General features: G+C 35.8%; 1 protein-coding gene across 4 annotated transcripts in view; it reads right to left on the reverse strand.

Moving 5' to 3' along the window:
• LOC149776505 (uncharacterized) overlaps window positions 1-18,609 on the reverse strand; it is a 60,335-nt gene that overhangs the window by 9,370 nt on the left and 32,356 nt on the right. For 2 of the 4 annotated variants that reach the window (XR_016416052.1, XM_089940938.1), the window contains exons 7-10: window positions 11,090-11,365; window positions 7,467-7,562; window positions 4,759-5,130; window positions 1,159-1,361 (exon numbers count right to left, since the gene is read on the reverse strand). Coding sequence is in view for 3 of the 4 variants with exons in the window: in XM_089940938.1 (XP_089797064.1) it covers window positions 1,159-1,361; window positions 4,759-5,130; window positions 7,467-7,562; window positions 11,090-11,365 (947 nt within the window). In the remaining variant the exon portion in view is untranslated. Of the gene's footprint in view, window positions 1-442; window positions 591-1,158; window positions 1,362-4,758; window positions 5,131-7,466; window positions 7,563-11,089; window positions 11,366-18,609 lie in introns of all 4 variants that reach the window. The other 2 variants (XM_089940937.1, XM_089940939.1) reach the window with 2 other exon arrangements.

An 18,609-nucleotide genomic window follows, 5' to 3' on the forward strand; every position in this document is an offset into this window, starting at 1 on the left:
GTTGGAACCAGCTAGACATCATAAGAAGTCTTCCGGTGAAAACCCTATGTCAATATGACTACTGTTTCCAAGAAGTAGAAACAAAATTTTTCAGATGGCTACCGTGGCATTATAGTTTTCAAAGATCAATCAAGTTGGTTTGCCACCGAGCAGCACCATTTTCATATGGGACCAATTCGACCATGGATAAAGGTGTGTGTAAAGTTTAAAGGCAACGCTCCAAGTATTTTATGAGGAGCAGTGACAATAAATTTGCACTAACGGACAACAGATGACAGACAGAAAAATCCCATAGGATTATTGTATTCACATTCTGTATGCTGCTAAAGACAAAGGAAAGAAAGAATCATTAAGTTGTCAAATTTCCTTTATATAAAATAATAATAATAATAATAATAATAATAATAATAACAATAATAATAATAATAATAATAGTTATCACCTGTCCTATAGAGCTTTACAGGATAGCTGTATTCATGGTTACCATAGGAATACTTTACATAAAACACTGTATCAAAGTGGATGTTCTGAACCAAATCGATGATCAAGGTGGTCGTGATTGTTGTTGTTCTGTTCTTGTAAGTAATGGACTGCAATACAGAAAAAATAAACCTAACGTCATGAAGAAAGAACTAGAGACTAAACAAGATGTAACACTTACCTTTTAAGTAATTTCACCAGATATATCTTACTTTTGTAAGAAAGAATATACAAACTTTAAAGCAAGGTTCTAAATAATAATGGTTTAAATAACATAACAGAAATTGATTCATTGCCAGTAAAAAATTGTTGAACTAGATGATATGTCAATGGTGAAATCCAAGCCTCCTTAAAACCCAGGGGTGGGGTGCGGTATAGTAATTTAGGCGTTGTCATGCTTGTTCGTGTAAAATGTCACATGACACCATACACGACGGTAAAATATCATTTTGCTCATTGACCTGCTATTGAGTCATATTTAGCCCAGTGAATACCAACCTATCTCAAAGTCGACACAACTTGGCCAAAGTAGGTATGACAAATAATCAGAAAGTTGCGATGTTGGAGCCAAAACTGGAGACGACGCTGGTAATTTACAAAGGGATGGAAAATATTGTATGAAAATCCCATTTATGTGCGGATAACAATGTTGTGGCAGACGGCTTCGTGCATACTTACATTACAATGTGCCATAACATCACCATTGCCAGGATCCTGTTTTTCGTTTCTTGGGGAGATGATAACATTATGATAGCTATCGACCCAGTTGATGAGACTGCAGTCCAAGGCAAGCGTACTATGGAATCTGCATGTTAATTCTGCTCTTTGATAATTGATTTGTGCAGACACATTGTCACATTCCACTTCAGGAACCACTAGAACTGGAAGAACAAAACCCAGAGAAATACTTTCGCAGTGAACATAAGTATGATATGCTGGCGAATTTTGACACAAATTAATAGAACCCGTTTTGAACTGATCATGGGATTATTAACAGACATGTAATTCCTCTAAGTGAACATACTGAACTTGTTTTGTTTAAAAGATGAGTCCACTGATTAAATTAGCAGCTTAAGCGTAACGTGTTACCAATATTAAATACAGGATATACTCACTGAGCAATACTGATGTTGCGATTTTAAGAAAAGCATGTGTTTCTGCAAGATACTCGTGCTGCGTGCAAAGCAAGTTGTGATACATACATCGATGTGTTTCCGGAATATAAAGCAGTCAAGATAGATATAGAAGTGGGGGAGGCATGCAGGCAGGAGAGTGTGTGTGACCCCATATCTCTCGCCGAATGTTTTGGCCAGTGAAGGGTGGATTCGAAGTGCAGGAATGGTGTGTGTGACCCCATCAGACCTCGCCGAGCATTCTGGCCAGTGAGGGATAAATTGGAAGTATCAGAGTGCGCGTCTCCATCAGGGCCTCACTGAGCATCGTGACCGATGGAGAGGAGATTCGAAAGCAGGAAAGTGAAGATAGAGTGTTGAATTCCCGAACAAGTAATAGTGTTCACTTGTGGAAATGATTAGCCGTTATGTTGGACTTATGGATGACAAACTGTATAAATTCATGGAGCCAAACTGTGGAGTGATATTCGGATCATGTGGGAAAATTGTCTTTGGTGAGTTCCTTATGTAGTGCAATGATATAAATGTACAATTAAGAGAGAGAGCTGAATAACAGGACTTGAATCAGTTTCTTATTTAACGTTTTATTATCATCACGAGAGGTAGTGTTAGTGGGAACGTGTGAGTGTGTGCATTATTAGTGTTATATATTAATACATGTAATATTATTTGTGCATTTTCAGTTGTTTGTCTTCGTTCTTTGGGTGATTATCGCCTGTCCCAAATATTTTACCCTTCCTTATCTTACATATTTGACTAAGTGTAGGAGAGTTAATAACAGCCACACTAAAACTGATGGTAGGTAACACCCTTCCTGATGTGATTTACCAAAAAAGATTTCATCTTTCGTTTACTTAAATATTTTGACATTACAAATAAACAAGTTCCACCTACTTAAAATTCCTTATTCTAATGTAGCTTATGCTTTCTGCTCATCAAACATCGAAGACTGGTTTCGAACTTCAGCCTTTGAGCTATTTCTTGGAGAGTTAATTATTAAAAAACCCAGTTGCTGTACACACAAGATAAGTCTAATCTAATATTGCCATAGTAATGAATAGATTTCCAAAATGTTCTGTGCTTTATACTCATGTACGATGCACATGCACAATTGTGAACGGCATGTGATCATATTCAGTAGTCATGGGTTGTCAGTCCATTTCATTTTACATCGATCCCTAACAAACATACCAACTGACACAGCATTCGACACTGATGATTGGTCGCATCTAAACGATATGATGATCCAGTTAACTTGCTTGCTAAATTTACCTGACACGATATTTAGTAATAATCACAGTGGCACATTATAAACGCACATTTATAAAACAATCATGATGCAAAATTCAAACTACGACATAATGCTTGTTCCAATACCTAATGTACAAATCAAATTTATTTTAACAACCATTGATGTAAAGTCGAAAAAACTAGATGTTTAAACAATTACAAAGAAGGATATGTCGCAACAAGCGCTAAGATACCAAACTGGCGTGACTTGTGTTAAGACAAGCACTTTAAGGGTAAACTGCTGAACGAAAATTGTTAACTGCGCCGAATATATTTTCATAATGGAGACTTTAAATAATTTGCGGGACATATCACGCATCATTGGTCTTCAAGTGCGCGAATTCATACAAAATTTGCTCGATTCACGCAATCGCGCCCAAGCAGTATCTGCTTATGATAGTTCCACTATTTCTGTCCACTAACCACACCATACTCTTAAACAATATGAAAACTGCTGACTGGCAGTAAAGCATAACTTACAAAATATATTTAACTGATTAATGAAGTTTGACTGCCATTGACCTGGCAGATAGTCAAACTTGGGGAGTCCACATGTTGTAGGATCAAAACTGCTTTGAAATCCAGCCCAAAGCAGATCATTGTATCATCATCTTAACAGGCAGGCCAATGCATATCAAGTCATATAGGTTAAAAATGTTATATTTATATCACACTGCACTGTGGGGCTTGGTGACATGTATATCAACTGCTTACGCAGCAACAGACTCCACGAGGTCAAGGGTTAAAAGTCCCAGAAGAGGGCAATGACTTTGACCTTTTGTATGTGGTCTTGAACTTGCTGTGCCAAGCCATTTTCTTATTTAGACGTTTCAAAAGGCTGACATCAGACCGCCAATTCAATCGGCTCAAGCAAAGGAAATACAACTGATTTAAGCTATTTAATGGACTTAAAATTCCAGGAACATTAGTTTTCTAACTTTGAAAGCTCACATTATAGTTTCTGTTTTAATATTTATGTCAGCTAATAATGAAATGCATTTAAATCTACATTCAGGCACCCTCTAGTATAAAAGAGTGTTTTCAAGCAATATTTCCGTACCAACCATTTCAACCCGACATCAAATTCAAGCACTATTCAAGCAAGCCACCAATTATTAAAAAATGTCATGATTCTGCAAAATTTGCAATACTAGCTAATATCGCTCTTGATAGATCTCAAGACAAAATATCTTAATCCTAAAGCATTTTACCTACAGTTCAATTATAAACCCGGAAACAGTACTTATTAAAGTGCTGAATGGCACATTGTTAAAATATTGACAATAAAGTTTTGATTAGAAGGGAAGCGTTAAAAAGTCAAGAAAAAGAATATTTATAAAGGATTTTGAAACATAGACCCTTAAAACAGTTGTAGAATATTTATCAGCAAATTTAATTTTTCTTTCATATTGTTTAAATTAAGGTTGTACAGTTACACCCGAACGGACAAAGAATTATCATTCTAAAGAACTTAATGCAATATTACCATGGAAAATATCTATCAACCAAATTAATTTAGAGTCGGCTTGAAAATATTTAATTTCATTTGCGTTGATTTTGAATTCCATTTCCACTCATTCTACATTGACTGTTTCCATTTTATTTTCATTTCATAGGCAAGCATCCATTTCAGGTCTGTATCATTACAAACCTCAATTTGGGCAACCGTAAAGCATATTTGGGGAACTATTCTTTTGGGGTACTTGTCCTAGACAAAAACCTGTTGCAAAAGATAAAGGAAGAGGCAAATAACATTTTGAAGCCTATATATGGAATCATTTCTATATAATAGCATATTCCATGTCTTTGTCATCCCTTTTGCATTATTGTCTACTTATTAAAATTTTAAACATACCTGGGAAGACCATAAGGTAAAGCACTGCATATTTATCAGGGAACTGATGTCTTGGGATTCCTCCCGAACACACTATTGTCTGCTTATTATTTTTATCTGCACGCAAGCGAAACACTTTTCTAAACATTCCTTTGTACGATGGCCTGTTGCCTACTAAAGATTTCTCCATGGTAGTTTCAACTTGTTGTAAATTATTATTGAACATTAGAGCCATCTGTGGTTTAGGATTACTGCCTACAGCTGTGCAGGTAACTTCATATTCCCCTTCGATGACTTCAAGGAGATCACTATCGGCTATGATTTGGGTTTCAGAGTACATCTTACGGCCCGTCGTGATAGACAAGAGCTGCATTTCTACTTTTTGTACAGGATCTGCAAATTTAAGGAAGATAACAAAAATATACAAAGCGTACTGATATTTCAACACATTTATTTAAGTTGTGACAATCCACCACAAACTCGGACCGTGTTTAACATCAATTATAATTGGAGGCAATAATTAGCTTGGACTGAGGGACTCAAAGATGAACAAGAATTATTCCTCCAATTTTTCTCTTTTACAATTGGATCCATCATTCTCAACGATGCTTTAAGTTCTAAGTATAAAGCGTATAAAGAAGATAATCACACATGATTGTACAAAAATAACTGCGTTACTGAAGTCGACATTTCCCCAGGACATGCTTTTGATATATAAAAATCCTGAAAAAATTCATTAACACAATGGCTCCAGCCAGGTGTATTATCCAGAAATGTCACAGAAAGCAAAGTATGTAGTTGTTTATTTCACAAATGTATGCTGTAAAATGTGACCCTGACCCCTACTGTACAATGTTCAGCAAGCACGTCATTGAATGAATTATCTTAGCATGATAATGATAAAATGCCAACCATGATGACATTAGTCACTTTCTATCAATGTAGGTTAAACACAGAGATCATTTTTGCCCGAATGGCACATCTACATGAAAGCGAAGAGGACGAGTGGTATAAAATGGTTAAGAATTGTATAGTATTGTATTTAAAACATGCATTGAATTAAATGAGGCTTTGCTGAAATAATAATTATAATAACAGAAAAGGTATCTCAGACAGATTTTTACTCTACTGACCAAAACGAATATCCAGAAATTCAAGATAAGACAATATCTGCCTTTACACCGCTTACAGCTGAAAACATCTCAGATATTCTTTATCAATAATACGATTTTCAAATCAACTGCTGTAGTGGAGAGATTAGATGTTAGATTGCCACCAGATTTACATAGGACTAGGTAGGAAGTCTTTCAGTAAAAACCTTATGTTGATATGACTCCATTCATGCGGAGTAGGCACAACAAGGTTTGCACATACGCCTCATAAGAAGTCGTTCAGTGAAAACCCCATGTCAATGTGAATTTTCATTCAGGAGGAGACGTAATAACAAGATTTTCAGGATGGCTACCACACTGGATGACAGGTTGGCGACTTTTTAATTTAGCATTTGCTAGACTTGATAAGAAATTTTGCAGTGAAAATTCCATGATGATATGACTATAAATTCAGGAAGAGTAGCATTAAGATCATGAAGACGGTTCCCGTGGTGCCTGAGTGGCTCCATTTTCATTTAGGACGAACTAGATCACTGGTTCCCATACCTTTTTTCCTGCAAGCATTTTAAAAATACTTTTTAGGATCATTATAAAACTATACTATTGAATAACTTACTTTGTACAGATGAAAACGTATTACAAATTTATATTATTTTATATGACCTGTTTTTGTCAGAAATCTGTGCATTTTAAAAAATTTGACATCTAAATTTTTGTGAAGCAATGAGAAAATAATCAAATATCTTCACGCTAACACTGATAATAGTAGTCAATCGCTTAATTTCTATTATGTTAATTTTACAAAATAGATGTTTCAAGTGTTCTCCACAATGTCTATGTTAAGCGTGTAGTTAACACATATTCTTTGTGATCTCAGTGTCCACATAGAGGTTATCAGAATGCTATCCATGTTATACGTGTAACATCAGTGTCATTTTAGAACTTTGGGTTCACGCAGCTGTCCCCATGAACACGTACAATTGTTCAAATACGCCATGTTTTTTTTGTCAGATCGTGAAGTTTCTTGATTATCTATGTTCTGTACATATTATGTGCTCTCCTGCGGTTTTCTTCGTGAACACGTCAAAGGTGTGAAATACTCCATGGCGCTATATTTTCTTCAGCTCAGAGAAATTACGGAAGTCATAAAAAACGTGATGGTTGCTACCAAGGTAAGTATGTTGTAGAATGAAAATGATCCTTGCTTGATCATGATCTATCCTTACTATAAAGACAATCAATGGGTTTAAGAATGTTACGAAATAAAAAAGAACTTGGACTGAAACCTTAAGGCACACTTTCTACGCATGTGACCTTGACCCCAAGGCCAAAAGGGTGGACACACATCTTACAGAATGAATTACTTTAGCTTCCTAACGATTCATCCCCAGGAAGTATATCGTCAGGGGATTTATGAAACATAATCGAGTGAAAAGCTTCACCAAAAAGCTCGATGCAATATTTTAAATTAAAACCAAACCATAAAATGCTTACATCACCACCGCGGTCAGAAACGTAACTGTTATGTCTTGATTCCCTCTAGCATGGGTCTGACAATAACTCAGCCTGGTAAACTGACATGTAGGTTTATACTGACCTATGTCTCTCAGTACTTACATACGACTGTGAATCGAACTTCTTTAGAGCTGAGTACTGTGAATGTACTGTCTTCATTTTCACAGACATATTTACCATCATCGTCATCACCTACACCTGCAAAAGAACAGAAAACTAGAACTAGATATCGGTAGTAAAACTACAATATCAAATTCATTTTGTAGCACTTCATTTCATCCCGTTTAATCAGTCCATCGACCAGGCCCTTACCAAGGTAAAAGTGACATAAATAAATGATGGATCTGAGTTCCAATGTCATGAATATGCACATATAAGGGTTAAAAACAGAAGGTCTAAGTTTTCCAGGGTTCGCACAAGGATTTGAAGACTTATACAATTCGAAATCCAATTTCATAAAAAAACTGAATCTGCTATCCATGCATGTGGGAGAAAACAACAAATGTGTATCATGTGCTCTAAACAGAACAGCATGCAACCAGCAGACATTACCTAGTAGGGCTGGATGTGAAATAAAAGGGTCACATTGGTATTAATACATGTTGAATGGTTTGTAGCCAAATATATAGTTCATATTATTTTATCTGCAGTATAAAACCTGATGTTAAAATTTCGTTTCCTTGTTTACATGCAGATCCAACAGCTGGTCTTACAGTAGTGTGCCAAAACAGATTCCTCTCAATGGTACATATACTATTGACTCTTTTATGCTCATTAACCAGTTTTTCGAGGTTACGGACACAGACAAGGATTGTTATGTTTTTGATTTAGCAAATTGCTTCTCCACTCTTAACGTTTAAGATTAGGGGACAAATCTGGTCGTATTCGAGGCCTCTTATTAGGACATAAAATATTAAAGATTACAAAAGTACAAAAGTTTAAGTGGGATTATCCATCCCGTTTTTTATAGGTTTAAAATGAAAATCCCTATTCTCTTCGTTAGCTTATGTTTTAAAGCTGCTTTTGTTTCGTTTTTCCTTTTACATTTTCAGTAAAAATCTAATACGGCTGTATTTCTACCATAGTCAATTACTTACATGCCCGTTCTTAAGTTTTAAATTAACACTGCTAGAATTTTGCTCTCACAAGAAAGTACAACTGAAATGAAGAATTCAAATAAATACATCCAGCAGTTTTGCTTTTATTTATACGAAAGAACTGTTAGTCAACGTGCTGCTGACAATCATATGTGATGCGCCGGCATTAACTTATTTAACGTTTACACTGGTCTTTTAAATTAATTAGAAGAAAACATTATGGAACAAGATCTGCTAGTGTATTATGCGATGGGAGTCCTACAATGGTAAAACATAAAGACATGGGACACGAGTTATATGATGATAATACTACAGTGTAAGACATCAATACATGGGGCATAACATATGATGGTAGTTTTACAATGTTGGACATTAATACAAAGGTCATGACATTATATTATGGTAGTTTTACAATGTGGAGACGTTATTATATGATATTAGTCCTACAATGTAAGAGTATAATACATACGAGATGACATTAGATGTTGGTAGTCTTAGAATGTAAGGCATCAATCTAGATGAGATGAGACTGTATTATGTTATTTCAACAATGTAAGATATCAATACAGAGGTGACGATATTATATTATGATAGTGCAGCAATGTAAAACATCAATATAGGGAAGACGACGTTATATGATGGGAGTCCTACAATGTAAGATATCAATACAGGGGAGATGACGTTACATTATGGTAACTTTACGATGTAAGACATCAATACATGGAAGAGGACTTTAAATGGCGGTAGTCCTACAATGTAAGACATCAATACAGGGGAGACGACGTTATATTATGGTAACCTTACGATCATAGACATCGATACAGGGAAGAGGACTTCGGTAGTCCTACAATGTAAGACATCAATACAGGGAAGAGGACTTTAAATGGCGGTAGTCCTACAATGTAAGACATTAATACAGGGGAGATGATATTATATTATAGTAGTCCTACAATGCAAGCCATCAATACAGAGAAGAGAACATTATATCATGGAAATTCTATAATGTAAGACATCAATACAGTCGAGATGATGTTACGTGTTGGTAGTCCTACAATGTAAGACACCAATTCTTTTATTTAGAGCATGGGAGATGACATCTAACTTCCATATACTAATCATCTGTTCTGACAGCACCGACTGTAGAATTCGAGGTCAAACGTTCAAGTGTTTACAGAGTTGTCACCCAATACTGACACAGTTACAAAGTGTAACGGACTAGAATCCAATTGAATCATGTGGTCGTATTTTTCAAACACTGTTGACCACCATTTCATTGTTTAAAAAGCAACTGAGGAATGCTGAAGTCGGTTGAACTAGGGGTACATTTTCTCTCAAAAGACGAATATGTCTTATCTCATTGGGTGAATTTGATAAGACATTCATTTTTTTAAAGGAACTTAAACATTTATTTAACTAATTTTATAACTCCCCCTTAACCATCACTTTTTACAATGGTCCTTAATAGCAATGTTGCATAGGGGCAAAACGGGTAATCTCTAAATTTCCTGAAACTAGAGCCCAAGAGTCATAGAAATTTTCACCAAATCCTTATTTCTGCATGATTATGCCCACTCAGATTTGAAACTAGTGTGCAACATTTTCAATTTGAATAGGATTTGCAATTATCTCATTTTCCATATAAGAAGTACATCTGCTTTATATATGTTATCCAGACTTGTATATCCATATTAAGACTAATTTCATTTTTTTTCTTTTCTGTCTCTACCACTCCACCCCCCCAATCAGGATGAATAGATCTTAAATGTATCATGATTGTTTGCCATCAAGTATACAGTAACGTAATGAATGAGAGGACATCATAAAGAATGCACAGAAATAAACCCGAAACAACAAATATAGACTTAAAATACTTACACTAAACTTTTTATACTTAGCTTCGCATATAAATCTCGCATATTGTCAGTGACTGAACTTACTTGATCGGTTTCCATTCGATATTCTGTTTCACCTATATAATATCATCGGGCAAACGGTATACATTTCTAACGAAATTCTTGATTTCATATAGTAATACAATTGTCTAAAGTAGCGATTTTAGCTCTTATCACAGTCAAATTAATGTCAAAAGAGATGGAGAAATTAGGCATTGCTTGAAAAATAAAATTAACTGACCTTTGAAATTTCGCTGCATCATCTGTTACAGAAATAGGCTGGAATTTTGCCAACATACAGTAATTCCTATGTAAATTCAGATATACACAACAATAGTAATCCAGATCCTTACAACTAAGTCAATCAGTAATATTTTTTGTTTAAACGTGTTACTATATTACGTCTGTTGGACAGTTTTGTCTTGCTGTCATGTCCCAGGAATGCACGCTGTATCAATCCGAGTAGGTAATCAGGCAATATGTTACGAAAAGTAAAAAATCTCCATTTTCAAAGGAAAACAGTTATTAATTTTCATTAAATACACAATTTTGGATACAGTCTAAATTTGTAAAATGACGTTGCTGTCAGAAAATAATAGTACAATTTCGGAACTTCTTTTTATCGATGCAATAATGCAGTCGGCAATCACATTAACACAAAATGGAGAAATAAATCCATAGAAATGGAGGGTTTTTGTCATAAAATATATATAAAAAATTTTACATATGGACGTACCTAAAATCTTCAGCCGGAAAGAATATTTGGTATCACTATTTTCTGCGGGTCCGTGGGAAAACGAATATTTCGTTGAATCTACTTTACTATCTAAGGAAAATCCATCGGTTATCTTATGGGACCTTCCATCATTTGCAACATGCTTCCAGTTGACCCGCTTTGTGATATGCACTAACACATCTTTCGAATTCTCTTGACAATTAAACTCAATGACATCCCCGGGCTTTGCTTCCACTCGTGTCGGTTTCACTCTTAAGACTATGTTTTGTACCAAAGCTGAAAAACAAAACAAATTAAATATTAGAAATACAACAAAACAACGATATCCAGGGCACGATCTAACAATAATTTGTTTTAAATTTTCAAATGTAAAATGTGTATTACCGCAATGCAGACTGTTCATTGTATTGCATGGGATGCTTATGGCGTTGTCAAGTACTCTATTCTAGTTTACTAGTCTTAGTTTCATCTATCCTTTCGCACCCCATGTTATAGTATTTCCACAGTTATCTTGGGTAAATCAGCAAATCATGTACTGAAAACACGGCATTCACTGACACGACACAGTGGCAGCATAGGATAGTGTATATGTGTGATTAGGATTTTTAACGTAGCTTTAACAATGTTTCAGTCATATCGCTACAATGTCTGCAGTGTGGCAGTTATAGTGATGTCCAGCACCGGGGCATCATGCCGCAGACATGTAGCATGATGTCATGCTGAGAGTCAAGCGAGGCAGCTGTTAGTACCATTTTTGTAAGTCTTTGGCATGACTTGGCCTGGGTTCGAACCCGCAACCTCCCGCATCCGAGGCGGGCGTTCTACCACTAGGCCACCGGAGTGGTCGGTCTGTGGGACTAGTGTTTTACGTGCATCAATTGAAAAGTGCAGCATCTGAACCAAAGTGAACAAAATTAACTTTTCTTTTGTCGTTCTAAACTATTTTCATTAAGATAAAAATTACACCTTTCCCTCGATAAATCGCGCACATCAGGGTCCAAAAACACAGACCGCACTATAAGGGATGGCGCGAGTTACCGAGGGACCTCCAAAAAACCCACTAGACATCCATAAAACCGCTGGGTTGGGGGAACTGGGATGTTTAATGGCTGAAGCCTTGTTTTATTATCGAGTCAAGAAAAATTGTCAGTAAAGCGCCTTTTCTGATGAAACTGTTCGTTTTTCTCTATAAATTACATTAATTTTCAAAATGTCCAACGTCTGAAAGATCGATATCATGATTGCAACTGGTTTCAACAACCAAACACAGTTCGCGAAAACATTCGTGTATTATGTCATGGCTTTTTGTTTTGCTGATTAGTCTGGTTCCCGGAATGATGCACAGTAGTATTTTACGAAAGTAGGAGTCTTCAAAGCATTGAACCCGACTAACTGTTGATACACTATCAAACAAGATTCCCTTTTATCAAAAAGACGCAACATTTATTTCACGAGACAATCGTCTACATGGAAACTAAATTTTTGTATTTTTCAATTAGTAAAATATTGATGCCGTGATTTCATTGCAAGTAATAGTGAAACTTCTTATCATCCTTGAGGATATCTCTATGTGTGAATTCAGGAATTATCTGAAACTTGTTTTTCCCACAGTGGTCCGTATCTCTGAAACGAAGCTGTTTATTTTACAAAGTACTCATTTTGCTTGGTTGCCTTGCTATCTTTAATCACAATTATGACTGAGTAGGTGAATTTAAGGAAGTTTAATAGATTACGTACACAATAAAATGTATCAGTGTTCCACTGATCAACTGAAACGAGTTACCCAACTTCCGACCGGAGCCGCTGTTTGACATCTAGGATTTGCATACTTTTTAACTTTTTTTATTCCACCTCCTTAATTTGAGTCAAAAGATGTAATTACCGTGATATATAAAAGGAGACCCGCTTTTTATTTTGCGCAACAATGCGGCAAATGTTTCCGCTATTATTATATCGAAACACGTTGCTCACTTAATTAGGTTCTCGAAGAAACGCTCGCGGACATAGCTGTTACAGTAGATTGACACATTTTACGTTTAATTACAAGAGGACACACTGCATTTATGATGATTACACTTAAAAGGAACTAAAAGATAGAACTAGATCACAAATTTCTTTTGATAACTTTTTTATTTAATTGGTATTTATTTATTAAAGTAATGTCTCCTCTATGCATAAGTGACATTTTTCATTGACTGAAATATCTTTGAATATCGGTAATTGCGGTGTACTAAGAATGTCGTTTGAAAAGAAAATGTAACAAATTATATGAATTCTTATTAAAAGTTGACATTTCATAATGTTGATTAAAATTTCCAGGTCCTATCTACCGTTTTCGATGATAAAACGAGCGATATATCAAAGTTTCCGTTACCAATTTTGATCACGATTTTCTTCAAGTTCAACAAATAGTGATACATTTTTTGGCATTTTATGGTTTAAAAAATGGGATCCACGCCTTACCCCGCGTTATAAGCGGGTTTGCGAGCTATCTGGGCGCGAGTTATCGAGGGAGTGGTGTAATAATAATAATAATAATAATAAAAAGAAGAATATTCTTAATTACACTATTTCATATTATTCACAACAGCACTTAACAGTAATAAATAACAAGGACATGTATGATGAGAGCAAAAGATTCAGAATAATGGACTTTTTTTTAAAATAATGTTTGATTTTTGCCCTCCTTATTTTGGAAAAATACTAATTATATAATATTGATATTTTATGGAAACATTCAATCCGTGAAATGACATTTATTTATCTTAAATCTACAAATATTATTTTTAATAATTTTTTTATATTTACCACGTTTAAAAATGAATAAATCTGGTAATATTAATGTAACAAAATGGTATTATAGGAAATAACAAAATAATCTTCATTAACTTAATTGAGAGCTATGTTAACATAAAACTGTTTCTTGTACATGGCTACATGAAATTGTATAAAATTCAGTTTTTGGATACCCCTGTTTAAGATAGATTGAATACATCGTGCAGATGGGGCCTTAAACATTAGAATTATCCTCGAGTAATATTGTATTCCAGCTAAATGTCTATTTGAGATTTTGAGATAAATATAAGCCTGCAAGGTCTACACTATTTGCATAAATGATTAACAAGGTTCTCATGTGCAGCTTAAGAGAAGCTCATGAGAATTTTTCTGCATGGCTAACCCCAATCAACTGAGCAGAAGAAATTAAGAATAATACTAAGTGCCAATCTTGAAAATTGGCTACATTCTTTTACAGGGTTTTCAATGCTGAAATTTATAAAAAAAATAATTGCAAGACCAAACTGTCCATACTTTTAAAAGGTTCCTCATGACGAGAAAAATTCCAAGTCTAAAATGGTATTGTCAATATTTTCTATGATACTAAACCTACTAAGGTTTTCCCAGGTTGTTCCTCTATCTTGCAAAATGGCATTAAACCCAAAATAACAGCATCAGTGTAAGAACCAGTGAGATATCTATACAGTGGATGCTGCTGCACAGCAGTTAAGGCACTGGTGGACATGAAAGGCCAAATAAAAAAAAAATGTGTGGCTGTGGTTACACGAACATTGGAAACAAAATTAGGGTAGGTAGGTCGGTACAAACTTATTTTTTAAAATTTTTTTGTGTGGTCCAAGGATTTAAATGAAGCATAAACTATAAAATGGTGTAATTTACATCCTGAATTTAACTTTGATCGCAGTTACATACCTCTGTGATAAAATACTTTTAGTATTTTCTTTTTTGTCTTTTTTCCAAATGTTGTGGGCATCATGAACAAAATTCCTAATACATGAGTTTAAATAATTTCACAGCATTCTTTTCACAACATTAGGATGGACACGAAGTATTCATCACACCCTAAAATGGCAAAAGAACTCATTGTCAAATTGCTACCATGTTGTCAAATGAAAATCAAGGATGCAAAGGCTCCAACCTCCCCTCATTATTATTTCTGTTGTCTTAAACAGTTTCTTTAGATTTCTTTTCCCTTTAATATTCGTTTATTTATTATCAAGAAAAAATTATCTTTGCATGTAAAGTCACACAGGACAGTACATACATTCAGTTAAAATATAAAAAATAAAAATGAATAAAAGTAAAAATAGAAATAACATTATAAAATTATCGACTGATATTTAATCAGAATTTTACAAAGATATTTACTTAGATTTTTAAGATCAACACTAATAATAATAATAACAATTTATTATATATCTCATTTATAATTCATTTTGTGGAATTATTTTTATCTATTGCAATAGTAATACTAGTAAAGCCGACGTTACATCTTCTGCTCAAATGTTAAGTCAAATTCCTGACATGCTCAATACCATCCAAATCAGAATGAAACACCTTCTATTCTGATGTCATTATACTGGAATATTTGACATATAATAAAAGAAATCTACAGATAAATATCTAAACAACTTACATAACATTTTTATGCCTCAAATAACAATGTGGTTTCATTTTCCATTTTTTAAAATTGCACCTATTATAGTGGTAGGTATGTTGTACAGTGCATACAGTATATCTGCTTTAACTTGGGCTGTGTCCAAAGAAATTGTTTTTTTGAGACAATCCCCCAGCTGGTGACTATAAAAAAGCACAAGCCCTGACTAAAATTCCAAAAGCTGGACAGCAAGTAAACACCTTTGTCTAGAGTGGGTGATAACGCTTTATCAACATAAATCACCTGTGCGAATACAAGCATGTGCCTATTACCGTCTTTCAATCAGACGGTTTCATGCAACCAAGACCAACCTTGTCAGCACACCCAGGAAGAACGCGCCTTGACGGGAACGTGGGTCATCGTGGAATTGTTCAAAGCTCTTAGACATGCTATACCAGCTGTTAGAAGTGTACGAAATTTACCACTGTCCCAAGACACAAAAATACCACAAGGGAGACGAGACTCAGAAAGGCATTATCGCAGACTACGTGGGTGCCTTTTTGAAACTGAAACAAGAAGCCAGTGGCTATCCTTCCTGGTGCCATGTCCCGAAGACCAAATGAAATTCAAAGAGAAATACTGGGAGCAGGAAGGCATCACTTTAAACCACATTGAGAAAAACGAAGGAAGGCGATCGTTTGCCAAAGTGATGTTAAATTGCCTGTGGGGAAAAATGACACAACGACCGTGTTTCCCCAAGACGGAGTATTTGACAGAACCTTCCCGATACTTCCGGATGATTCACGACAAAGCCAAATACATGAAACGCGTGGATATCGTTCGTGAGCATTTGATCTTAGTCAATTACGAAGGAAAACTGGACTTTGTACAAGCCGACGAATTTGGAAATGTCATCATTGCGGCCTACGTGACAGCCCATGCTCGCTTAAAATTGTACGAAGCTTTAGAACTGTTGAAGTGATCACGTCCTATATTTTGACACGTACAGTTGCATCTACATCGATCGCCCCTGTCAACGTCACCCTGACATCGAAGGAGACCGTTTAGGAGCCTGGACGGACGAACACTACGACGACAAGATTCTAAGTTTTGCTAGTGACGGTCCCAAAAACTACGGATACGAATACCTGGACCCACATGGAGAAGTGCACACCGAGTGTAAAGTAAAAGGATTGACTCTCAATTATCGCAACAGTAGAGTAGTAAACTTTGGCGTATTGAAAGAAGCCTTGCAGTCTGGAGAGGATGAAAACTTTAAAGTGATCACCAGTGAATCGAACAAGATTGTACGTTTACCCACTCACCAAATCGTCAGTCGACACTTGGAAAAGCTGTATCAAATCGTGTACCTGAAGCGAGTGAGGCTTCCCAACCACTTCACTTTGCCGTACGGTCGCGTCGATATTGGTCGGCACATATAAAGGGACAACGTCCAAGACCGATAGTTCATTGTCTTTTCCAACGTCAATCAAGAAAAATTAATCCTTTCAAACAGCAAGTATCGAGCGTAAGACTTAAGTCCAACGAGAAACTCGGGTGTGATGCTATGCCTCAGGATCACATCACCAAACTAGTACCACATCTTAGTTGTTTATGTACTAACGCCATGACAAACTACGTGCAACTAGTGCAACTTTCAGACCACAAGACTTTACCTTATGGACATGCTGATATTGCCCTGTATAAAAAGGGACGACCTCCAAGAGGGACACTTCATTGCGAGGACAAGCGACGAGAAACATGAATCACTCTATGCAGATGAAAAAAGAGAAGTAACAAACATCACTGACCTCTTTCACCACCATACCGTCACAGTAAAGCGCGTCCAAGAAGGGAAAGGATTCAGTAGACCTCAAGGAGTATTTTAGCATCCAAATGACTCAGACAGCGACCGAGAGAAAATTTAGGACGACAACTTACACATACACGGTGAAATTTAAAGACTCCTCGTCTGACGTTCCAGACGAGGAAGTAGCCGGTTTCATTACATACCTACTTGAGTCACTGTTAGAGGAAATCAAATGTCATTGCCAAGTCAAAGATCGAATTCGTTTGAGCCTATGTATGTATCACAACAGTTTGAACTCGCCTGTATGTCTCGGGTTTAGCAAACCTGCAGAACTAACTTCTTCCAAACGTTTGAGGGCTATGGAAGGCGTGCAGACGATGAGAGACAAATTTGACATCACCGATGGAAAAGTGACCATTCATATGGCATACGTTGTACCTCCATGGGAAGAAGAAAATGACTGCACTTGATTTGCTTACCGATAAGTGTACCTAGCACGACAGACATAACATCATATTTACTAATGAATTGGAGTAAGTGATAGGAAACATCTACGCTGGGACACAAATGGTAGCTGACCAGATTTTTAACAACGTGTGCGACGGATGTAGAGAGAAACATGAACTTTGTCCTATTTGATTGGTTGTTCCTTGTTTTGTTTTAGCTTTTTCTTATAAATGAACATTAAATGTAATAATATGCATATGAAGGGATTTGAGAAAGGAGTAAACTTTAATTTTAAACAGTAGTTTACTAGAACGAAGAACTAAACAACAGGTAAATAGGTTTGTTTCATGTCCACATGTATATGCATTAAATGGATAGTGCTTAGACCAAAGCACAGGCCAGAGAGCCCATGTATATACTTAAATAAATGTTTTGAACCCAAACAATAGACTTTTCTTTCTTGAGTCTCTATTCTATCTGTGGGTCTTTCTTTAGAACATTTTTGTCCTCTTTACTGTGTGTTTAGCTGTGTATTTGTATGTTTGTCCCTATCAACCCTTGGTCCTTGCAAATACATTTCACCCTATAAAAGGTTTTGACCCTATTAATCTCATGACGCCACCCAATGTTCAATTCCTCTTGAAGCTAAACGTGTCCCAGTGTGATCTGAAAAGTCTTGACGCCAAAGTGGTCCAGGGGGTTTTGTAATGCTAATTCCCATTGACGCTAAAGTGGCCCCATTAACTACTAATGGCATCGTGTGCATCTTTCTCGCGCCACAAATTTGATGTAGATTGTTTAGCAACGAACACGTTTTAACAGCTAGATCTGTAAAAATATTCAATGAATTATTCTTTTAAAATAACAACA

Source organism: Sinohyriopsis cumingii, chromosome 18, assembly GCF_028554795.1.
Source record: "Sinohyriopsis cumingii isolate HCF-2022 chromosome 18, ASM2855479v2, whole genome shotgun sequence".
NCBI lineage: Eukaryota > Metazoa > Mollusca > Bivalvia > Unionida > Unionidae > Sinohyriopsis > Sinohyriopsis cumingii.